The sequence below is a fragment of the Arachis ipaensis genome, chromosome B9 (genome assembly GCF_059453495.1).
Source record: "Arachis ipaensis isolate K30076 ecotype BB chromosome B9, ASM5945349v1, whole genome shotgun sequence".
Classification (NCBI taxonomy): Eukaryota; Viridiplantae; Streptophyta; class Magnoliopsida; order Fabales; family Fabaceae; genus Arachis; species Arachis ipaensis.
The window spans coordinates 158,013,798-158,037,734 of record NC_142444.1 but is presented as its reverse complement, the minus strand read 5'-3'; the positions used below and the strand labels follow the sequence as shown (position 1 = coordinate 158,037,734).

General features: G+C 36.6%; 4 protein-coding genes and 2 pseudogenes across 5 annotated transcripts; 3 read left to right on the top strand and 3 right to left on the bottom strand.

Annotated features, from left to right (window-relative positions):
* Window positions 1–4,402: 4,402 nt before the first annotated feature.
* LOC107617720 (methylthioribose kinase) lies at window positions 4,403–7,744 on the bottom strand. 2 transcript variants are annotated; one of them, XM_016319561.3, is made up of 7 exons: window positions 7,689–7,744; window positions 7,093–7,540; window positions 6,674–6,983; window positions 6,102–6,276; window positions 5,801–6,002; window positions 4,779–4,993; window positions 4,403–4,683 (listed from the first exon to the last, which is right to left on the bottom strand). In XM_016319561.3, exons 2-7 carry the CDS (start codon window positions 7,276–7,278, stop codon window positions 4,512–4,514), a joined length of 1,260 nt encoding a protein of 419 aa, XP_016175047.1. In that variant the 5' UTR covers window positions 7,279–7,540; window positions 7,689–7,744; the 3' UTR covers window positions 4,403–4,511. The 2 variants fall into 2 exon arrangements, with proteins under 2 accessions (XP_016175047.1, XP_088354388.1); XM_088498262.1 differs by lacking the exon at window positions 7,689–7,744 and having other exon boundaries at window positions 5,801–6,276; window positions 7,113–7,405.
* Window positions 7,745–11,009: 3,265 nt separating this feature from the next.
* On the top strand, window positions 11,010–11,878 carry LOC107617722 (uncharacterized). Its single transcript, XM_016319564.3, has one exon. The coding sequence runs from the start codon at window positions 11,056–11,058 to the stop codon at window positions 11,755–11,757; it is 702 nt and encodes a 233-aa protein (XP_016175050.1). The 5' UTR covers window positions 11,010–11,055; the 3' UTR covers window positions 11,758–11,878.
* A 1,138-nt stretch (window positions 11,879–13,016) lies between these two features.
* On the top strand, window positions 13,017–13,807 carry LOC107616142 (uncharacterized; annotated as a pseudogene).
* An 89-nt stretch (window positions 13,808–13,896) lies between these two features.
* LOC107617721 (methylthioribose kinase) lies at window positions 13,897–17,362 on the bottom strand. Its single transcript, XM_016319563.3, has 6 exons — window positions 17,012–17,362; window positions 16,595–16,904; window positions 15,992–16,166; window positions 15,698–15,899; window positions 14,834–15,048; window positions 13,897–14,319 (listed from the first exon to the last, which is right to left on the bottom strand). The coding sequence occupies exons 1-6, from the start codon at window positions 17,195–17,197 to the stop codon at window positions 14,148–14,150; spliced, it is 1,260 nt and encodes a 419-aa protein (XP_016175049.1). The 5' UTR covers window positions 17,198–17,362; the 3' UTR covers window positions 13,897–14,147.
* Window positions 17,363–19,964: 2,602 nt separating this feature from the next.
* Window positions 19,965–20,857, top strand: LOC148546916 (uncharacterized; annotated as a pseudogene).
* Window positions 20,858–21,874: 1,017 nt separating this feature from the next.
* LOC148546915 (uncharacterized) lies at window positions 21,875–23,678 on the bottom strand. Its single transcript, XM_088499438.1, has 2 exons — window positions 22,728–23,678; window positions 21,875–21,931 (listed from the first exon to the last, which is right to left on the bottom strand). The coding sequence occupies exons 1-2, from the start codon at window positions 23,676–23,678 to the stop codon at window positions 21,875–21,877; spliced, it is 1,008 nt and encodes a 335-aa protein (XP_088355564.1).
* Between the last annotated feature and the right edge of the window lie 259 nt (window positions 23,679–23,937).

Here is a 23,937-nt window from a genome sequence, read left to right as displayed (position 1 = left end):
GACGTAAAATTTAGATATTTTCACATGCTAGCTTATAAGAAGGTGTCAATGTAATGTAATGTTAATGGTCTGATTTTCACCCAATTTTTACCTGGTATAACCGTGACGCAAAAATATATAGATTTCATCGGGTCTAAGACCGGGTTCAGATCTAATAAATAGGCCTGGTATATATTTCGGATCGGGTCTGGATCACATCAAACCCGATTTCACCGGGCCATGTACGCCCCTAAATCCAGTTACCAGATGCTATCCAATGTATAATAACTACAGCATGAGCCCCAACAAACAATTGTATATGGGCCAGTAGTCCAAATTTCAGGCCCGGAAAGTTTTTATTGGCAATACAAAAACTAGGAAACAGGGCACAGACTCAAATAAACCCTTTGAAAGCATTGGTGAATATTTGTCCCTTTTTTACCCTTAACACTTGTGAAAAAACCTCTTTCAACCATGTGTATTGGACTATTGGTAAATGATAACATGAATTTCCACGTAATGACTTGTATTGACTGCAAGCAATATGAAGTCGTTCAAATGGCAGAAGATTACTTATTACTTAACAAATTTTGTAATAGGAAGTCATCCCCGGTACCATGGATTTTAATTTCTAGACATTCAAATGTGAGGTTATTAATAAGTCTCTTGCCAGCGTTTATTTTTTTTAGTTGCCCACCGTATTCCCCAACTCGACAGGTCAAAAACTAATCCGTCACAAATTTGAACTCCATTTAAGGGTCTGCCGCTGGCCAATGAGTTGCTACATGCACAAGTCAAAATTCAAACCCTGACACTTGTTTAAGCGGACGAGTGAGCTAACCACTCAACCAACCTGACCCAAGTTGATTTCTTGCTAACGTTTATTGTAGTAGCTAGTTATACGGAACAATAGTTTGACTTGACCCAAACAAAGTAGTCATAATGAAGTAGCTACTTAATTCAAGATGGTTGTACATTCAGGATATGCCTCGATACTGCATAAACATATCTTTATATAAGAATAATTAAAAATTATTAAATAATTAATATATTTAATAAATTATTATTTATATGTTATTACAAATATGCTAAAAGCATTAGAATTTATTATTTTTATTATCATTTAATCATGAATTTAATTTTTTTAATTTAATAATCTAATAATATATTTTATGATATTCTTTAAAATATTAATAACTAACTGATAATTAAAAATAATAAATTTTAATAACCTATAATATTTTTTCCGTTATTATTTTCACACCAAAGCATTTTTCCCTAGGTAGTTAATATACACAACTATGAACAGGGTTTAGAGATTTATGCTTTAAATAATTATAATAATGTCAAAAGCGTTTATAAAAGTTGACTCGTTAATAAGGGACCCCAGTAATTAACAGAACAAAAAAAATTCAAAAAGAGTGAACTAGCTTAAACAGCAGTTTCCCTCAATCAGTTGACTTCGTAATACAAATCAAGAGTGAACTACCTTAAACATGTATTAATATAGAGACATCCAATGAGACAATTTAATTTGTTTATTTGCTAACTACGTATTATTATTTTTAGTTTAAGAAAAAAAAAAATTCTAAGAGAGACAGACCAATTCAAACTCCATTTCCAATTTTCTCTATTATTATCTCTTTAAATTCACATCACGTGCAGGCTACCTGCCTGCCTTAGCTAATTAGTAATGCTTTGAATAATGTTTTGATATTGTTGCCAAGCTTTACAGGTTTAATTTCCACTTAGGCAAATTTCTTCTCTACTTATAATATAATAAGGTGGAAACTCAAGTGCAGTCGACTTCACGTAAAGTTGATATCTGAGAGCCGTTAGATAATTTGACTGATTTGACTAAATTTTCATTTAACGACTCTCAAATATCAACTTCACGTGAAGTCGACTTTACCTAAATTTTCACTGTATAATAACTTCCATTGCATATGTGTGAAAGGAAACCTTTGAAATTGAGACATTGGCCCAAAACTAAAACTAACAAGCTAGATAAATAATAATAATAATAATAATAATAATAATAATAATAATAAATAGTAACAAGGGAAAGATCAGATCAGAGGCATATTGTGATATGTTAAAGAATGATTAAAAATGACCGAAATAAGGTTAAAAGGAAGAATTTGGTAGGTTGATATAGTTTGATGGATGTGAAAGAAAGAATTTTGTATATAGTTTGATTGGTTTCTTTGTAAAATTAAATAACACCCACCTAGTTATATATACTTGTATTATTTGTATTAGTGATATTCCAACTAGGTAGCTGACTTATTCCTAACATGCCCCACAACAAACACAAGAAACAAAAGGCTAATTATAGTAAGATTTTTTTTTTAATAAGCGCTAACAATAATATTTGTTAAGGTTTAAAAACAATTATAAAAAGGTATAATTTTTAATATATTAAATAATTAAAAATTAATAAACACTCTTAAAATACTCATTATATAATAAAAAAATAGAAGAATGCTAGGAGACAGCAACTTTTGTTATTTGTAGCCATCAAATAGCCATCAATAATAGTTTTAATGGTATGAAATTTCATTCAATGATTCACTTTTTTTTGCTGGTTATATGCTGTTCAGAATTTAACAAAGTTACTGGCTTAGAGTTTTCCATATTTATTTATTCAAAGTTCAAAATAGAAAATGAAATGAAAGGTGATGAGCAAATAATAACCTTCAAAGCCCGCTACCTAACTCGGGCCAAACGGTTAAAGTCAAAGAACAAATGGTGACTTATCAAACTTGAATTCAAAGAAATGAATAAGCAATTCCCACGCTATATATAGAGAACTTGTTTCACTCTCATCATGCTTCACACCAACCCATTCCAATTCCAATATATATTGCTTCACTCAAGTAAAGTCCTTATTAAAGAAAAAAGAAGAAATGAAAGATTACTACTCTCTTTCAGTGGTCATGGTCTTATTTCTCTTGTTGCTCTCATATTCTATGAATACTGTTGAGGCCAGACCACTCCTCAAAGATCATCAATCTTCCTCTGCTTCTTCCTTCATATCATCCATAATCAACCGGGCTTATTCTGGGCCAAGCCACAGAGGTATTGGTCATTGATCACCAACAAATAAATTAAACTTCATTTTTTCATTTTCTTTACAATTATATGTATTACTATACACTAGGTATGGCAACTGTATGTGTTTAATTAATGCTTAGGAAAATTGGATTTTCTTCATGTAGCTTATAATGAGTAGGATGAACATGCACGTGACAATTTCACGTGACAATTTGCTCTTATTTTTAGTGTAGCATAAAGCAGTTTGTTCTTCTTCTTTTTTTTTTTTTTTTCAATTTATACAAATTTTATAATATAAACGATTGTATTGTATTATATTGTAAAATGTATTTATATTATTGCTAGTGCTAGTTCTAGTATAAATATATATGCATATTAATAAACTTTTTCTCTTAATTAGTTGTTAGAAAGCTGGTAATTAAGTGTGAAAAGACACACTTTCAACATACATACACGACTCTATTATGTTAAATTAAAACAAATAAAAATGAAGAGTAATGAGTAATTCGTTCCTTTTTTGTATTACATTCATCCATGCGTTCACATGTTACGTGCATACAATGGGAAATGAGACAATGAAACCCTATTTTATGTAAACAAATGTGGCTTTAATGAAACGCAAAATTGGAAAATATATTTAAAGGTTTCATCAGATTAAAAGAGATTACCAGCAAATACACTTGCATATATGAAAATTTAACGCAGGTTAAATAACATATATTCACATAATCTATATATACATATATCAGCGTGGTAGATCAATTTTCTGTTTTTAGTACTAATTGATATATTTTACTAATCTATCCATGCATGATTAAGCAAGTTGGGTTGGTCTAGTGGTTAGTTTACTATTCAGTTTAAGACTTTAAGCAAATGTCAAGGATTTAAATCTCACAGCAATCCATTGTATATAACAAAACCAATATATATATATATAATTAATTATTGTGTACAACAACAAAACCAATTCAAAGCCTATAATGCCGGCCACAACTAGTAACATTTTTTATCCCGGTTTCCCGATCATGTATAAATGTATGATTACAAGCAACATAAAGTGTCAACAGTCAACAAAATTTTATAAAAAAATACTATTTATACACCAAAATCAGTTACGAATATATTTGTGTATAAATATATGTATAGTTTAGTTTATTTTCAATATGTATTTGTATTCCAACATGTATTTTATACTTGTGACTGACTTTAGTGGTTAATTTTGGTATACACTTAACTTAGTCGAATTTTATATGCTTTATTTGCAATACGATTTTGTTTTATCTTGTGCAGAGAAATGAAAATCATATTCAACATAGAATTTCAAACTGAACAAAATATGCATAAGATTAATAGAAGTTAGGCATCCTCAACTCTGGTTGATTTATTTACTTCTACTCAGATGATGCCATATAAATATGGTATTTACATAAGATATAAAACATGATACATGATGGGGTATCTATATAAACCATAACTCATGATTCATGTTTCCGAATTGCTGATACAATTTCAGCAATGCCTTCAAATTTTCTCCTCTCTTTGAGAATCGTCTTAGCTAAATCAAGTGCCCGCTTTTCACATGTTGCACGTTTAGCAGCATCAGCAATGGATTCAAAATCTTCAACATGTGCCACACCAACTATTCTCCTGTGTATTAGATAATAATCAAAATGAGAAGTGTAAGCTAATATAAACAAAATAAGTATAACATTCTGGTGAAAAATGATGATAAGCAATCTCACCTTATCATTTTGGCAGCACCAAACCCAAGACTATCATGAAACAAATCCGTCATGTATTTCTTCTGTACAAGCAGCTGAACCTCAGGATTGTTATAGATAGCTGGAAGATATGCCTCACCAGCACCATTTCTATGCTCATCCCAAAGAGCAGTGAATTTGTGCTGGAAAAGATTCCAGGTATCTTCAATTGTCTTAAGAATCCACTCCTTGTACGCCTGCATATCGTAACATCAGTATATATCAGAATTCAGACAAGGAATAACACACTTTTGCCGCAGTAATCATTCGTCTTCGCCATTATCATCAAATGAAACTATAAAAAATCCCATCATGTCATTGTTGCAGCAAAGCTAAGCAATAGAATTACCAGAGCCACAAGTCCAGCAAAATGAAGAGGAAATACAGCGAAAGATAATGGCAGTTATAACTGACATTCCTTCCTGCCGAGTCTTGTTTTATAACTACGGGAGAGCTCATATTTCTGTGAAACTATCCCTAAAACTTCTTAGATTTCAAATGATATAACTCTGATTGCTCACCAATGTGCACAAAGAAATCCTTCTCTTTACTAGGATAACAAAGCAAAGTCACTGGCACTACTACACAAACAAGACGAGAAAACAGAAACATTCCTTCAAACCTATAAAAATGCACAAATTTGGCTCTGAAATGAACCAAAGAGAATCAAAGTGTTTAAGTCAGATTATGTAAAGTAGGAGGTGTGCAAGTTTTTCTGTTCCTTCCTTTTTCTTTTGCAGTAAAAATTTTTGGAAAAGTCTAGGGAGCCAGCAACTTTGTTAAATTTTGGCCAGCATGTAATCAGCAAAGAAAAGTGAGCCATTGGATGAAATCTCACATCCATCTCACACCATTAAAATCATCATTGATGGCTATTTGATGGCTACAAATCACAAAGTTGCTGGCCCCCTAGCATTCCTCAAAAATTTTGGACTATATTAAGATCAGAAGGCACAAAGAGCCACAGCAGCACACAATCAATATACCTAAAGAAGGAAACCTACCTTTCGATCATTTTTTTGATCAGCATGTCCATCTTGAGAACAGTAAGCCAAAATCAAATTTCCTAGGAATGCTCCAATATCATAACCCATTGGTCCATAAAATGCAAATTCAGGATCAATAACTTGTGTTGATTCATGAGTAACCATCATAGAACTAGTGTGCAGATCTCCATGTATTAGAGCCTGGGCCCTCTCACAGAAACTACAAAAATGTATACTCTTATAATATAGTAAAAAAAATCCTAACACCACAATTGCTGCTGCACATACTGCAATAAAAGAAGAGTGTTGGTCATAATACTTGGATTTCAGCTCAGCAACTTCAAGCTTCAGCAAATTGTCTTCCCGTAAAGCCTCAGCATCATGATCAAGATAAGGGGAAGTCCAACGATTATATTCAGAGACTTTATAAGGGTCAGAGAACACGACCTGCTCAGTGAGTCTGCACAACTCCACATTACCACAATATTCGGCAACTGCATGAAGCCAGCATGAATTCAGCTTAACACAAACATGTCTTAAGGCAACATCAATACGCAATGTTCCTCATACTCACAGAAGCAAAATATCAGTTTATCTATTACATCCATTTTCAAATGGAGAATATACTACAGAGGCATCACAAATACAAATATGCAAAGTACAAGCAGCCAAACAAGGGAATGGAACCATTTTTTCTAACGCAAAACTCAAACTGAAATAACAGTTTCAGCTCAATCAACTTTGAAGCAGAGTAATGGATTAATGAAGGCGACATTATGAATCAGTGAAGATAAATAAACAAACTTCTTAGTTCTTAGATAAACAAGTGTACTGAATTGTACAAAAAATGAATTGAGTGTGAATCAATCAATAACAATGGCTCACACATACCGTCCCTTTTGTGCTCAGAAGTTGTACGGAAAAGGAGAGAAGTGAAAAAGAGTGTCTTGGCCATGAAATCAGCCATGTGCTCTGCAAGCAAAGGGTACTCAATCCCAGCTACCAACCCTTTTCTTAGTATTATGTGCGGTGGTTCCAAGTAACGCATGCCGATCAATGACATTGTGCGGTCAAAGTGGTACACTTCAGGAACATGCTCAGGGCACAAGCGACCCTTTTCTTTCAGCGCCAACCATTCAAAATACGATCTCTCCTTCGTCATTGCCCATGACTCTCCAATGGAACGAACATACGGCAAAGCCTAAAAAAAACACGAACTTTGAATCAGAAAGCTAAAAAATAAACGAAATTTGTAAGTGCCCACGAGTTTTTGGATCAGTGGGTAGTAAATTTTTTTTTTTTTAAATTACATGTATGATGACAAAAGAACCTGCGGAGTTGAGAACAATGAAGACGAAGTTAAGGTTGCCATCTCCAACTTCTTTGACGAACAAGTTGTCGAAGTCGTTGCCGATCTTAGAAGAGAGGGCAGGCACTGATTTTATGTAGTCGATGAGGGAGTTGTCGTGGAGTGGTCGGAACTCTGAGAAGGCCATTGGATGCGGCGGAATAGTGGTGGTAGTAGGGCACTAAGGCGGGTGGAGAGAGAGCAATGATCCCCAAAGGTGGGAATCTTCAATCTTGTTTTGTGGATTCGGTGCGTTTTGCTTTCGGAGGAGGAACGCCATTAGCTAAAGGTAGAATGAGTTGACTGAAAGACTGAAACTTGGAGCGTCAATGATTCGAGTGCATTGAATCTGGTCACAATTTAGATTAATCAGCTTCGATTCTGTGGAAATTTCAATGTCTCATTCATGACTAAGATGAAAATTCAGCTAAAGTCAATTTTAAGTGAGGTTTATAACTGGACAATTATTAAAATAATTTGAATAATTTAATTAAATTTTTATTTAATAGTTTTTAATTATTAATTTTACATAAAGTTGAGTGTACTTGTCTCATTTACTATGAAAGGAGCCAATCCAGTTTCTGCACTTGACAGAGTGATCAAAATGTGTATGCTAATTTAAAAATTTAAAAATATTCTTTTTTTTTTTTTTTTTTTGGTAACTAAAAATATTCTTTTTAATAGATTCTCTTCGTTTTCTTTTTTTTGAGTAGTATTGTCTAGGCCCATTATCAGACATAACTATGGATTATAATCCGTAAAAAGATTCTGGTGGGCCTCTAGTTATCCAGTTATGTTGCCTCCTACAAAAAACCCTAAAAATTAGCCACGAACAAAAATAAATACAAACTTCCATCCAGTTTGTCAGTTTTCAACCCAAAATCAGTGTCAAGGCCCTAAACACCAAACCCAAATTCAAGAAAACTACTAGCAGTGCTATTTTGTAAAGAGAATATCCCCATGACCAAAAAAAAAAAAAAAAAAAACGAAAGAAAAGAGAATATTATCCCCACGAAAAAAAGGAACGAGAGAGTATATTATATTCCCAACATTAGGGGTGTGCATGGCTCGATCCGGCCCAAAAATCCGGCCCGACTCCGAACATTTTAGGGACTATTTTGGTGTGATTTCATCGGGTCTAGGGTCGAGTAAGGGTCTCAAAAGCAGATCCGGTCATTGTTTCAGCTCGGGTCCGGGCCATGGCTCGGGTCATCCGAAGTCGGCCCGGTGACCCGTCATCATACACAATTAATATTTTGTGTTATTAGTGATAGATGATGGCTATTCTTATGTGAAATTTAAGTATTGTAAACCTTAATATTTTGTGTTATTAGTTATTATAAGACTATAAGTTAATGTTTTATATTTAAAATGCATAAGATTTTAGACTAATGCATAATATTGTGTTATTTATATTGATTTAAATATTTAGTGTTATTAGACAATATTAGTATTGATTATGGTTATGCTTTAATTTTAGAGAAGAGTTGGTTCTTGTTATATTTTTCTAAGTGAATTTTACCATGTTAAATAATGGTTGGAGTCTTGGAAATTTGGATATTTTCACATGTTACCTTATAAGAAGGTGTCAAGGTAATGTAATGTTAACAGCTCGGTTTTTACCCGGTATAATCGTGGCCCGAGAGTGTATAGGTTTCATCCGGTTTAGGGCCGGATTTGGGTTTAATAAATAGGCCCGATATATATTTCAGGTCGGATCTGGATCACATCAAACCCAATTTCACCCGACCCATACACACCCCTACCCAACATAATGAAACTTAAGAGAGTTTTTTTTTTTACTTTTCTAGATAAACAATAATTTTTTTAAATAATATAAACAATATAAACTTGTACCACTAATTACTAGGTTTATCGAGCCAAAATCATAATATAACCTTGTATAGAACCAAGTTAATTAAAGAGGACTACTAACAAACCTCAACATGAAAGAATTACTTTCAAAGGTAAAATATTCTAAAAAAAAAATATTTCCATGTAGACTTTTAAGGTTTCCTTCTACGTACAAGCTAGTTTTGTTTCATTATTTAAGCTTAATTTAGCGAGACAAGTAAAGCAATCAAACATTTTGGTACGATTAGATTTAGATTTAGTAGTAAATTATTTTATTTATTTTGAAGAGAGAAAAGACAAGAAAAACAAATGAATTTTTTAAATACATTCAAAATAATCAAACATTGATATTGAGACACGATAAAAGGAAGCAAACAAGGACATGAGATGAGATGAGATGAGATGAGGAACTAGCAAGAAAAAATAGTAGGGTAGCCACAGGTGGATAGATAATAAACTTGTCGTGCCGGTTTTGAATGTTAGTGTTAAGGACTCTGAATATTCAATATTGACTATAATATAATGCGGCGGCCAGATAATTAACCAAGAGAAATTGACATATGTCCGTAAATTAAGGGTGCGCACCTCATATTTATTTTTGAAAAAGTCAGTCAACCCAAACGACCTAGTGAGTAATGACGGTCTTATGAGTTTGTTTGTGGTATCTACAACGATAAAAACTCAAGTGCAGTCAACTTCACGTAAAGTTGAAATTTGAGAATCATTAGATGATTTAACTGATTTGACTAAATTTTTATCTGACGACTCTCACATATCAACTTCACGTAAAATCGACTTCACCTGAATTTTCACCATCTATAACAGATTCTACAAGGAGGATATCTTAAGAGGCCGATTTATTATTTTTAAATTTTTGTTTCAATCATAACCTGGAAAACATTTATTTAGTTTCTTTGGAGAATTTCTTAAAAAACATTATATAAATATTCTATTATTTTCTCGTACTTTTTCATATACATATAGTGTATGATAACAGAGTTGTTATATTTAATATACAGTTCAACTAATAAAACTTTAATAATTTAGAGTTGGTTGGGTCTCATTAATTGCGCTAGCAAAATGAAATGCAACATATTTTTCTTTCTTATCCACTAAGATATAAGAACATATGTCTTTCCTCATCACGTTAGCAACCTATAAGACTTGACCAGGTCATATAATAAATTAATAATGATAACAAATGGGACGGAATATAAACGAGAAGACCATTTTAATAAAAATACTAAAAATATCTTTTTTAAAGATATTTATATGTATTATATTATTATTGGACATCTTTATTAAATTGATTAATAATTTATTTTTTAATAAATCAAAATAAAATCAATTTATTATAACAACAATAATAAATCTAATTATCTGCATCATAATTATTAGACTCAATTTGATCTGATGAAATTATAAAATATAAATCGAATATCTTTAAATTTTTTTATAAAAGAATAAATATATATCTGACTTTTTGTTTTGCAAATATTTAAATCCTTAAAAATTTAAAAATACAATTAGATCCCTAAAAAAGTTGGATTTATTATTATTGTTATTAAAAAAATCGATTTTATTCTAATTTGTTAAGAAATTAAAAAATAACCGATTTATTAATACATTCAATAATAATGTGACATGTAAGCGGTCTTTACAAAAAGATGTTTTACGCGTTTTTATGAAAGCATCTCCCATATAATAAAAGGAAAAGTATATAGAACCAAAATGTGACCAGCCAAAAAGTAAACAAAATCGTTTAATTAAAATCACTTTTTGAATAATATGTTTGAAAATCACTCCTGAGATCACGAAGCACAAACCAAAATCCGATTTTTCATGAAACCATAATAAAATACTCAGTATGTAGAGTTAATAGTTAAAAATAATTAAATAATTTAATAAATTTAATTAAATTATCATGTCAATTATACTTGGTTTCCACCGACATCCGCATAAGTTGAATTAGTAAATGTAATAATTGACCGCTTGTTTTTCTCTCTATATAAAGCACCCCATAAATGTGTGACAAAACAATAAGCAATAACCTGAAGAAGCAAAGAAAAGCATGATGAAGCATACTCATGAAACCACCGTGTGTTTGTTCCTAGTAATCCTTGCAGCGGGAAGAATGCAAGGATCAAGTGCAGTGGACTACACCGTAACGAACAGGGCCCTCTCAACTTCAGGGGGTGTCCGATTCCGTGACCAAATAGGTGCAGTGTACGCAAGACAAACCCTTGACAAAGCCACAAAATTCATATGGTCAGTATTCCAACAAAACAGTAACCCCTCTGACAGAAAAACCGTCCAAAAAGTGAGCTTGTTCGTTGATGACATGGACGGTGTTGCGTACACCAGCAACAACGAGATCCACCTTAGTGCAAGATACGTTGGAAGCTACTCAGGTGACGTGAAGACAGAAGTGACTGGCGTCTTGTACCATGAGATGACTCACGTGTGGCAGTGGAACGGGAATGGCCAAGCCCCTGGTGGCTTGATTGAAGGGATTGCGGATTTTGTCAGGCTCAAGGCTAACCTGGGTCCTAGCCATTGGGTCAAGCCTGGCCAAGGGAATAAGTGGGACCAGGGTTATGACGTCACGGCTCGCTTTTTGGATTATTGTAATGGCCTCAAGAATGGCTTTGTTGCTGATTTGAACAAGTTGCTTAAGAATGGTTATAGTGATCAGTTCTTTGTTCAGTTGCTTGGCAAAACTGTTGATCAGTTGTGGAAGGATTATAAGGCCAAGTATGGCAACATATCATAATCATTTTCAATATCTAAGAAAACAATAAGATCAAATCATACTAAATATGTATAATCATCAATAAGTGTTGTATGTTCTACCAATTATATTATAATGGTTTACTTATAGCTTGTTTGATTCATCTTGTGTTTAGTTATTTCTCTAAGATTAACTTAGCATATCACGATGAATACTAATGAGATGCGAAGAAAGTAATAAATAATCTAACTTTCTTTAGAAAATGACATACTATTAAAGGTAAGGAAAAAATTAATAAATTTTAAGACAATCGTTTATATGCAATTGTTTTTATATAAAGTTGACCATTGAGAATTGTTAGACGATAATTTAGTCAAAAATGTTATAATGACAATTGCATACGAGTTTTTGCCAAATTTTAAACATTCAATTTTTTAAAACTTTATCAAAAGAGTGGTTAACCTGATTAGCAAGTTATTCTTTTAAATTGGAATTATTGACATAAAATATATTACGTAAAAGAGTTAATATTTATTTAACTAAAGGTAAAAATAAACTAATGCACCAAAGTTAAGGTGACAATAAGCTTCGACGAAAAGTAATTATGCAAAAGCTAAAGCTTTTTAACTATTATTAGTTTATTACTCAAACATGCATGGCCTAATTAAGCATTATAATGCTAAAGCAGATTGTAGTATTATCTTGTGAAGTTTTACAGTCTGGAAATGGGTTTGTGGTGGAATAATGACAAGGCAGGCTTATTAAGTCATTGATGCATTTTTTCAGCTAGAGGATTAATTAAGTGTCACTTACCCATTATTCCAAGTGGGGATTGGGGAAGCTGCACTCTATCTGCCATAATCATGTCTCATTAAAGTAAACTCTATAAAGCACTTCTGTTTCATGATTGGATAGTGTTTTTGATAAAGAAATTAAGTAGCAACAACTAGTGTACCAATTGTTGATTCGTACCGAACATTTTGTTTTGAAGTCGTACCAAACATGATTACTATCAAAGGAAATTTTAGCGTTGATGATCCACCTTTGACTAATGTAACATCGATCTATTTGTAGGACCGGTTTCCAACAATTGAGAAATTGAAAATTTCTGCATATGCATATTCTAAAGATCTATTTGGACTTGCAATATGGATACTGCCTGTTGGACAATCTTTGTGCCAACAAAACCTTGTTTCACAAGTAATTTCCACTTTATCACACTCATGTCATGCTCTTGTTCCTTCTATTAAAGCCAAACAAGCAACTCAGACGATCTCATAGTATTCCCAACACAAACAACAATGGCTCTAAACCTCAATCACATGATCCTGTGTCTTGCACTAACTCTAACAGCTGCTACCTTGGGGAATGCAATTGAATACGTTGTGTTAAACAATGCCCTCTCCACCCTTTGATCAGGAAATTGGTGCTGAATATGCCCAGCAAACACTCATTGCTGCCACCAACTTCTTAGACAGATTATTTGGCCTAAACAGCAATTTTGCAGCAGTCAACAAAGTCTCCATCACAGTTGAGAACATCGATGGAGTCGCATTCACTACCAGCGACAACAACATTCATGTGAGTGCAGGGTACACTGAAAGGTACCTGGTGGTGATAGAGATATCAAAAGGGAAATGACTGGGGTCATCTATCACGAAATGGCGCATATATTGCTATCCGATGGGAGTGACAGGGCCCGGCCGCCTTCAGGGCTTGTTGAAGGCATGGCAGATTTTGTGAGGTTGAGGGCTGACTATGCTGCAGATAGCTGGGGTGATGTAGGTGAAGGCTCTAATTGGGACCAAGGATACCAAGTCACTGCATACTTTCTAGACTACTGTGAAAATATCTGAGCTGGGTTTGTTGCGGATTTGAACAAGTTGATGATGCAAAATGGATACAGTAAGAGCTACTTTGTTCTGCTTCTAGGGAAGCCAGTTGCTCAACTTTGGATTGAATACAAGGCCTTATATGATCTCAACAACTGATCAATCCTTAGTTTGTAGCTTTGTAAGAATTATGACATAAGAATAGTTTAAAGTGTTTTTCTAGCCTCACTCACAAAAAGGTATGTACAAGTTATAAAAAGAAAAGCAAGTATATATTAAATAAAGTTAGTTGTAACTTGTAAGTTTGCCTAAATGTGATATATTAAATGTGTGTCCATGTAAAAAGTAGTTTGCACATAATAATATATCTACAATATAATAAGTAACAACTGAGCTGAACAAAGTTGTGTTAACAAAACGTCCTTGCTGCAAGTAAGATGTAACATAAAACTGTAATTAGTACACTCAAGCAGAAAATTTATATTTTTCATACATAACTTTGACAGTGAAACTGTTAAATGTAGCAGAACACCAAAATCTCGAGTAGTGTACAGGAGGAAAACGTGATACATGATGAGGTATCGATATGAAAACCATGAATCAGGATTCATATTGCCGAATTGCTGATACAATTTCAGCAATGCCTTCAAATTTTCTCCTTTCTTTGAGAATCGCCTTAGCTAAATCAAGTGCTCGCTTTTCACATGTTGCACGTTTAGCAGCATCGGCAATGGATTCAAAATCCTCAACATGAGCTACACCAACTATTCTCCTGTGTATTAATGATCATAATGAAAGGGGTTAGCCATGCCTCCTAAGAATGTTCATGTTGCTCAAATCATAAATACAAGCCATTGCTTCAGAATCATACTGTTCAACAAATATATATCTTACTGAATATAAAATCAGAACATGGCATGCACAATGGAGATAGCTCTAGGGCCAGGATGACCTCAACTAAACATCAGTGTAAATGATTATATACACATTAGAAAGTAGAGAGCAATTCCAACATTGTCACTGAATTTTATAACTAACATGTTTCCTCACACGAGCACTTTAGACTAGAGTCATGCAAAAGACACATTCTAATATTACCATCCATATTTTTTATAGGAATAATGCAAACTACAATCAAAATTGTCGCCATTTTGGTCAAAAAGGGTCTGATCAAGTCAATTGCCCAATTTAAGCAGAAGCTCTCAAATAGTTTTATATCTAACTAACAAAATAAGTCCCACTAAACATATAGCATTCTGGTTAAAAATGATGCTCAGCAATTTCACCTTATCATTTTGGCAGCACCAAACCCAAGACTATCATGAAACAAATCTGTCATGTATTTCTTCTGTACAAGCAGCTGAACCTCAGGATTGTTATATATAGCTGGAAGATATGCCTCACCCGCACCATTTCTGTGCTCATCCCAAAGAGCAGTGAATTTGTGATGGAAAAGATTCCAGGTATCTTCGATTGTCTTAAGAATCCACTCCTTGTACGCCTGCATAATGTAAATATCAGTATATATCAGACAATAAACAACACACTTTTGCCCCAGCAATCAACGGTCTTCACAATTATTACTAAATGCACAACTATAACAAATCCCAGCTTGTCATTGATGCTGCAGTTCTAAGCAATAACATTACCAGAGCCACAAGTCCAGCAAAATGAAGAGAAAAAATACAGCAAAAGAAAATGGTAGTTATAATTGGCATCCTACCAAGTCTTGTTTTATAACTACAGCTCATATTTCTGTAAACTATCTCTACGACTTCTTGGATTTCACATGATATAAATCTGATAGCTCACCAATGTGCACATGCACACCAGGAAATTCTTCTCTTCATTAGTATAATAAAGCAAAGTCACTAGCACTACACAAACAAGACAAGGCAGGACAAAACAACAGAACAGTCCAAGGTATTTCAAAACTGTAAAAATGCACAGATTTGGCCTCCGAAAAGAACCAAAGAGAATCAAAGCGTTTAAATCAGATTATGCAGAATAGGGGTGTGTGTGCCTGTGTGTTTTTCTGTTTCATTCCTTCTTTTTTTTTTTCCGATAAAAAACTTTGGACTATGCTAAGAGCAGAAGCCACAAAGAGCCACAAGAGTACACAACCAATATACATAAAGAAGGAAACCTACTTTTCGATCATTTGCTTGATCTGCATGCCCATCTTGAGAAAAGTAAGCCAGAATCAAATTTCCCAGGAATGCTCCAATATCAAAACCCATTGGTCCATAAAATGCAAATTCTGGATCAATAACTTGTGTTGATTCACGGGTAACCATAACAGAACCAGTGTGCAGATCTCCATGTATTAGAGCCTGGGCCCTCTCACAGAACCTACAAAAATGTACATTCTTATAAAGTATAAAAACCCTAACACCACAATTGCTACACATAATGCAGTAAAAGAAGTGTGCTGGTCATAATACTTGGATTTCAGCTCAGCAACTTCAAGCTTCAGAAGATTGTCTTCCCGAACAGCCTCAGCATCACGATCAAGATAAGGGGAAGTCCAACGATTATATTGAGAAACTTTATAAGGGTCAGAGAACACGACCTGCTCGGTGAGTCTGCATAACTCCACATTACCACAATATTCGGCAACTGCATGGAGCCAGCATGAATTCAGCTTAAGGCAACATCAATATGCAACAACGTTCCTCATACTCACAAGTAGAATATCAGTTTATCACTTATCACTCATTTTCAAATGGAGAATAAACTACAGAGGTAAACTTCCACAAGCACAAATAACTGAATAAGCAAAGCACAAGCAACCAAACGAGGGAAAGGAAACATTTTTTCTAATGCAAAACTTAAACTAAAATAACCAGTTTCAGCTCAATCAACTTTGAAGCAGAGTAATAGATTGATAAAGGTGATACTATCAATCAGTGAAGAAGACATAAACAATCTTCTTAGTTCTCCGATTAACAAATATATCGAATTGTCCAAAAAATGAGTTGAGGAGTGTGAATCAATCAACAACAATTGCTAAAGAAAAGAGTAACAATGGGAAAGCTCACACATACCGTCCCTTTTGTGCTCGGAAGTTGTACGGAAAAGGAGAGAAGTGAAAAAGAGTGTCTTGGCCATGAAATCAGCCATGTGCTCTGCAAGCAAAGGGTACTCAATTCCAGCTATCAACCCTTTTCTTAATATTATATGTGGCGGTTCCAAGTAACGCATGCCGATCAATGACATTGTACGGTCAAAGTGGTAAACTTCAGGAACATGCTCAGGGCTCAAGCGACCCTCTTCTTTCAGCCCCAGGTATTCAAAATATGCTCTCTCCTTCGTCATCGGCCATGACTCCCCAATGCAGCGAATATAAGGCAAAGCCTTAAAATAAAAAAATCGAACTTTGAATCGAAAGCTACAAAATAAACTAAATTTGCGAGTGCCCACGATTTTTGGATCAGTGGGGAGAAGTATAAAAAAAATGTTACCTGCTTGATGACAAAAGAACCTGTGGAATTGAGAACGATGAAGACGAAGTTAAGGTTGCCATCTCCAACTTCTTTGACGGACAAGGTGTCGAAGTCGTTGCCGATCTTAGAGGAGAGGGCCGGCACTGATTTTATGTATTCGATGAGGGAGTTGTCGTCGAGTGGTCGGAACTCTGAGAAGGCCATTGGATGCGGCGGAGTACTGAGGCGGGGGGAGACGGAGCAATGATCCCCCCAAAAATGGGAATCTTGTTTTGTTTTGCTTTCGGAGTAGAGACGCTAATAGCTAAGCTACAAAGGTTGGACTTAAAATTGAAGTGTCAATGATGCGAGTCCATTTACGAAAGAGTTGGTTTAGTTATTACTTCATTAGTTTATTTAAATAAATATTGAGAAATTAAATTTTATTTTGAGTATGTAATAATTATTAATTAATAATTTTTTAAATAAAATTTAATATTATAATATATTAATTCTTAATTTGTTGGATTGGAAAATAGTGGAGATATCTCCGGTGCCAAAAAGAAATGATGCTAGTGCATTGAATCTGGTCACAATTTGGATTAATCAGCTTCGCTTCTGTGGAATAAAATGATGGAATCTAATTATTAGTAATTACCACCCAAAGGAAATAAATAAAATTTAGGAAATTATGAAAGGGTGTTGTAGTGCAATTGAGTCTCACTTGGTTTCCCACTCATTTGATTATTGCGAGAACCGAACCGGTCATTGAACCGGTCAAATTACTGATTTAATAATTCAATGGTCTAACCATAGTTGAATCGTGGTCAAACCAGTTTCATTAAATATAAAATAAAATTATTAAAAGTATAATATAAATCTTTTAAAATTTAAATTCAATCATTCATATGATAATAAAATTTAAAATTTCATAACTTCCCCACTAACTAAACTATATCTCATATCATCATTAAAATTCTACATTCAAATTCAAAAATCACAATTTATAACTAAAAGAAATCATGGCATAAATATTATATCCATATTCAATCAACAATCACCAACAATCAATAATAATATTGTTACGATGGGTAACCGGAGATTAGTGGGCTGGACGGCGTTGGTTGGCCCAAACGTATGGAGGAGGAGGATTTCAAGTGGATCTGCAACTCGGTGCCCTCCGTCCGACTTGTGTATGCGAAAGAATGGGGGGTGGTACCTGCAAAGACACTCCAATGCTTAAGTCAGCAAGGGTGTGAGCAGGTCTAGAGAGTATTGGGACTTAGAGATACCTGAGAAGTGTCAGTGTATTTATAGTGGTGAACCAATAACCACCGTTGGAGTAGTGCCACTTTTTTAAGGTGTTAACCGTCCCTTTATCGTAGGGAAGTTAAGATATGGCTTGTGGAAGTGGTTAGAGAGATTCTAGGGGCAGTTATTCATTCAAATGAGTGCTTATCTGCCAGCTAACCCTCGTTCCCGACTTCTTTAGAGCAAGTCGTGGCGAGTACCGACTTCCTAAGACGAAGATTGGTACTGGGTGAGGCCCAACCCTTTGGATTAGGCCTTTCGCTTGGTTCTGGGCCTTTATTATTGGGCCAGGGTATGAACAGTGCCCCTACTCGAGCCCAATTTCTCTTTAAGATTTGGGTTCGAGTATTCTACTCGGGGTTGTAGCCGACTTGTTGGAGGACCGACGTGATGGTCTGAAGCCGACGTGACTTTTCGTGACCTTTTGGTTCTGACAGTTACGTCTAATCAAGCGTCGTGTCTATTAGGGATGTGCGTAGGGATTAATGGCCTTGGTAACGGTGCGTCTTTAATGACTGCCCCGTTTTTACCATTGTGCCTCTAACGTACTTATAAATACTTTCCCTCTCTTTCATTGTTTCGTTTCTGCGATTTTTCAAATTTCCTCTTCATTCGTTCGTGCTGTACCTTTACGTTTTCGAAGGCTTTTGCTTCCTCCAGCCCTCATTTTCGGATAAAGGTTAGTTCTTTCTGTAACATGCCTTTCTATTTTTATACCTTTATTTTGTAGGTAGATGGGTTTGTAGACTTTGGTTCCGTATTCCCTCCCTTTAGAGACCGTGTTTTTTATTTTCCTTTTCTTTTTCCTTTGTAGGTTTTTGTCACCCTTTTAAGAAAAAAGAAATGGCCTCCGTAGATGTTCTTTCTCAGTGGGTTGATGTCACGGTCCTAGGGGAGGAACCCTCGGTCGATACTGAGTTTATTACCCATATTCGCACTCACCACATAATTTGTGCTTCTGAGGAAGATGAGCCGAAGTATGAATTGGTAGTCCCGGGTCCAGAAGACCGGGTTTGCTTCAGGAGGGCCAATGAGGCGGCCCCTCATTTTTTCTTTATGTACGAGTGTATGATCACCCGTTTGGGTGTTTTTCTTCCTTTTTCAGACTTTGAGATGTCTGTTTTGCGTCACTGTCGAGTTGCCCCTACCCAGCTTCACCCCAATTCTTGGGGTTTTTTGAAAATTTATCAATTTATCAGCCAAGCTTTGGAGTTTCCGACCTCTTTGAAGATTTTCTTCTATCTTTTTCATATGACTAAACCCTTTAGTGGGCTAAACAATAAGCAACAGTGGGTATCTTTCCGAGCCATACAGGGTCGGAGAGTTTTCACCCTTTTTGACGAATCCTTCCATGATTTTAAAAATTATTTTTTCAAAGTTCAAGCTGTAGAGGGTCACCACCCCTTTTTTCTGGACGAGAGTTCTTCCCCCTGCTTTCCCTTGTACTGGTTGGAGGCCTCCCCCTGTGAGAAGTATGGTCTGGATGATCTAAACGAAGTGGAGGCGGCCGTTGTGGGGTTCCTCCGAGAAGTGTGGGGGAGGGCCCCATATCTGGACACTAAGAAATTCCTCCAGGGGTCTCCGACTTTTATCCAGGCGCAACTAGGTAGCTTTTGTTTTTTACTTCCGACTTGTGTTTTCTTGTACCGACTTGTCTGACTTTTTGTTATTTTTTGTAGAGATGGCGAAGAAGAATGCTCAGGAGTCTTATCAGAGGGTCTAGGAGGCCAAAGCGAGGTCTCGCGCCAGGACTGGTGGCGCCAAGGCGGTTATCTCTCCTCCTCCTCCTCCTCGGAACGTTGGGACTCCCTCCCAGCCTATTGTGATTTCTTCTTCTGCTTCCTCTCAGCCGCCCCCCTCTGCCCGACCTTCTCCTAAGCCAGAGAAGAAGAAGCGCAAGACCTTAGAGTCTGGCTCTTCGGGTGAGGTGAAGGCGGATGCTCTTGCATTCGTCCGAAAGAACATCTACCCCCATGCTCGTATAAGCATGGATGATGTGTCTGTTCGTCACCACCTTACCACTCTGGTTGAAGAGAGTCTCAAGGCGGCGGGAGTTTGTGGCAAACTCTTGGATATTTTTGAGAAGGCTCCTCTCAGCTCTTTAGGAATGACCTCAAGGGTCGAAGAGCTGGAAGGAAGACTTCGTATATATCAAGAGCATGAGAGGGAGTTGAAGGAGGAAGTCGCCAAGCTGAAGGAGGAGAGAGATAACCTCCGGAAGAAGGAGAGAAAATTGCAAGCCCAATGCAACATGGAGGTGGACTTGAGGAAAACAGCGCAGGGCAGCTATCAAAAGTTATTTGAAGATCTTGTGGCTGTGAAGAATGATCTGCTGAATTCTTGGAAGGCCTATACCGAGTTGGAGGACTCTATTGCTGATGGCGCCGAGGAGGCTTGGAGGGTCTTTAAGGAGCAGGTTAGAGTCATTGCTCCTGACTTGGACCTTTCTCCTTTAGATCCCGACAAAGTCGTCATTGATGGTGCCATTGTGGATCCTCCTGTCCCTGTGATTGTTTCCGAGTCAGAATTGAAGACTCGGAGGCAGAGAATCATAGAGTCTCCTCCTCGTCCTGAGGACGCTCCGAGCTCTTCTACCGTTCCTCCGACTTCCTCTTCACCTCCTATGGATGCCTCTCTTCCCGGTCCCGGTGGCGCTCTTCCCGACTCTGGTGGTGGTGATCCGTTTATTCCTCTTTTGAAAAAATAATTTTGTTGGCTATATTGGGGCCCGGCCTGTGGGTCCCCCCTTTTTTAAACTCTTTATGTTTGTTTGTTGAACAATTTCTTCTGGCCTTTTAAGGCCGTAAACAAAAAATACCCTTTTTGATAAGGGTTTAAGTTAAAACAAGTACCCTTTTTTGGATAAGGGTTTAAGTTACCTTATGTGTGCATGCTTTTTCGATGGTGATTTTTCGAACTCTCCTTGATTTTTTAAAAAAAAAACCTTTTCTTTGGCTTGTCTGTCTTTCTGCACCTTTTTGTTTTAAGGATTTTAAGGACAGCTTTCTGATCTTTTCCTGGGTTTTTCGTTCTCTTTTGTTTATTCCTCGTACTCAATTTTGTTTTATTGAGTTTTTATGACTTAGGTTATTTTTGCGATGCGTTTCTTTATTTTTCGGTTTTTCCGACTTGTAAGTCAGATAATTCCCGAGTTTATTACGATCAACTTTTATAACCTCTTTACACCGACTTGTACCTCGTCGTTTTATCCTGACGACCATCTAGGTCGGTTCATGGGATTTTCACATTTTGTCGAGCTTAAGTCATCGCGTTTCGTCGAAAGAGAAAACAAAGAAGGAATTTATAAGAGATATTTGTAAGATGAAAAAGATCTTTATTAATTGGGGAGGTACTTTATTGCTACTAAGGGTTTTTGACAGTTTATTCCCCTTAGCCCCTACTATGATGCCTCATTAAAAACCCTTCTCCAGAAAAAACCCTTTGATTTTGGGAAAAAATCATGAAGTTAGGAAAAGAGTACATCAGGGAGTAGAGTTCGCTTTCAACTGTAGTACCTTTTCATGTTACAAGCATGCCACGACCTTGGTAACTCGGTGCCGTTTAAGTCGGTCACCTTATAATAACCTTTTCCTAAGACCTCATTGATTTTGTAAGGTCCCTTCCAATTTGCAACGAGTTTTCCTTCCCCTGATTTGTTGACTCCAATGTCGTTTCTGATCAAGACCAAGTCGTTCGGGGCGAATGTTCTTCGAATGACTTTTTTGTTGTACCTTGTAGTCATCCTTTGCTTCAACGTTGCTTCTCTTATCTGGGCTTCCTCTCGGATTTCGGGGAGCAAGTCGAGCTCCTCTTTGTGCCCCTGTATATTTCCGATCTCGTCATGGAGAATCACTCTTGGGCTTTGCTCGTTGACTTCTATTGGGATCATGGCTTCTACGCCATAAACTAGTCGGAATGGTGTTTCTCCAGTGGCGGATTGGGGGGTTGTCCTGTAAGCCCATAGCACTTGTGGGAGCTCTTCAGCCCAGGCTCCTTTTGCATCTTGTAATCTCTTCTTTAGCCCTGCTAGTATGACTTTGTTGGCTGCCTCGGCTTGCCCATTGGCTTGCGGGTGCTCCACCGAGGTGAACTGGTGTTTGATTTTCATACTGGCTACTAGGCTTCTAAAGGTAGAGTCGGTGAACTGGGTTCCATTATCTGTAGTAATGGAATGAGGTATCCCATACCTTGTGATGATATTTTTGTAGAGGAACCTCCGACTTCTTTGTGCGGTGATGGTGGCCAATGGTTCTGCTTCTATCCACTTTGTGAAATAATCTATTCCCACGATCAGGTATCTGACCTGTCCTGGCGCCTGGGGAAAAGGACCTAACAAATCCATTCCCCATTTTGCAAAGGGCCATGGAGAAGTGATACTGATGAGTTCCTCCGGGGGAGCCACGTGGAAATTTGCATGCATCTGACATGGTTGGCATTTTTTCACAAATTCTGTGGCATCTTTCTGCAAGGTTGGCCAGTAGAATCCAGCTCGGATCACTTTCCTGGCTAATGACCTTGCCACGAGATGGTTTCCACAGATCCCACTATGTATCTCCTCTAACACCTCGATAGTTCTTGAGGTCGGTACGCACTTTAATAATGGTGTTGATATCCCCCTTCTGTAGAGAATATTTCTCACCAAGGTGTAGTATTGTGCTTCCCTACGAATTTTCTTAGCCTCTTTCTCCTCCTTGGGAAGGATGTCGAACTTCATGTATTCGACCAAGGGGTTCATCCATCCGAGGTTTAGTCCGACTACCTCAAGGACCTCTTGTTTGTCTTCTACTTTTACCACGGAGGGTTCCTGGAGAGTTTCTTGGATCAGACTTCTGTTATTTCCTCCTGGCTTGGTACTTACTAGCTTGGATAGGGCGTCTGCTCTGCTGTTTAGATCCTGAGTTATGTGTCTCACCTCGGTTTCTGCAAAGCGCCCAAGGTGTTCCAGGGTTTTTTCCAAGTACCTCTTCATATTTGGGTCTTTTGCCTGATATTCTCCACTTATTTGGGAGGTCACCACTTGTGAGTCGCTGTATACCATCACCTTTGTAGCACCGACTTCTTCCGCCAGCTTCAATCCAGCAATCAGGGCTTTGTACTCTGCCTGATTATTTGAAGCCGGGAATTCAAATTTGAGGGAAACCTCTATCTGGGTTCCTCTTTCGTCCACCAATATTATGCCTGCGCCGCTTCCTGTTTTGTTTGAGGATCCATCTACATAGAGTTCCCATGTAGTTGGTTTTTCCTCTTGATCTCCCGCGTATTCTGCAATGAAGTCGGTGAGGCACTGAGCTTTGATCGCCGTCCGAGCTTCATATCTCAAGTCGAACTCGGAGAGCTCTATTGCCCATTGAACCATTCTCCCTGCAACATCCGTCTTTTGGAGGATTTGCTTCATGGGTTGGTTCGTGCGGACTCTTATTGTGTGAGCTTGAAAGTAAGGTCGTAGCCTTCGCGAGGCTACTACTAAGGAGTAGGCAAACTTCTCTAGTTTGTGGTACCTTAGCTCAGGGCCTTGTAGAACTTTACTGATGAAATATACTGGGTGCTGACCGGCCTCGTCTTCTCTTATCAGGGCCGATGAGACGGCCTTGTCTGCTACAGATAGGTATAGGACGAGGTCTTCTCCAGCTACAGGTCGAGTTAGAATAGGAGGT

What these genes read in the sequence shown, in the direction of transcription:
- LOC107617720 (XM_016319561.3), bottom strand. Translation starts at nt 7,278, where the DNA reads ATGGCCTTCTCAGAGTTCCGACCACTCCACGACAACTCCCTCATCGAC. An exon ending in TTCTGAGCACAAAAGGGACG is followed by an intron (nt 6,277 to 6,673) that starts GTATGTGTGAGC and finishes GGCTTCATGCAG; the next exon opens with TTGCCGAATATTGTGGTAAT. An exon ending in GGTGCTGCCAAAATGATAAG is followed by an intron (nt 4,684 to 4,778) that starts GTGAGATTGCTT and finishes TCTAATACACAG; the next exon opens with GAGAATAGTTGGTGTGGCAC.
- LOC107617722 (XM_016319564.3), top strand. Translation starts at nt 11,056, where the DNA reads ATGATGAAGCATACTCATGAAACCACCGTGTGTTTGTTCCTAGTAATC.
- LOC107617721 (XM_016319563.3), bottom strand. Translation starts at nt 17,197, where the DNA reads ATGGCCTTCTCAGAGTTCCGACCACTCGACGACAACTCCCTCATCGAA. An exon ending in GTTCTTTTGTCATCAAGCAG is followed by an intron (nt 16,905 to 17,011) that starts GTAACATTTTTT and finishes TTTTATTTTAAG; the next exon opens with GCTTTGCCTTATATTCGCTG. An exon ending in GGTGCTGCCAAAATGATAAG is followed by an intron (nt 14,320 to 14,833) that starts GTGAAATTGCTG and finishes ATTAATACACAG; the next exon opens with GAGAATAGTTGGTGTAGCTC.
- LOC148546915 (XM_088499438.1), bottom strand. Translation starts at nt 23,678, where the DNA reads ATGAAGCAAATCCTCCAAAAGACGGATGTTGCAGGGAGAATGGTTCAA. An exon ending in AGAAAGATGCCACAGAATTT is followed by an intron (nt 21,932 to 22,727) that starts GTGAAAAAATGC and finishes TCAACAAATCAG; the next exon opens with GGGAAGGAAAACTCGTTGCA.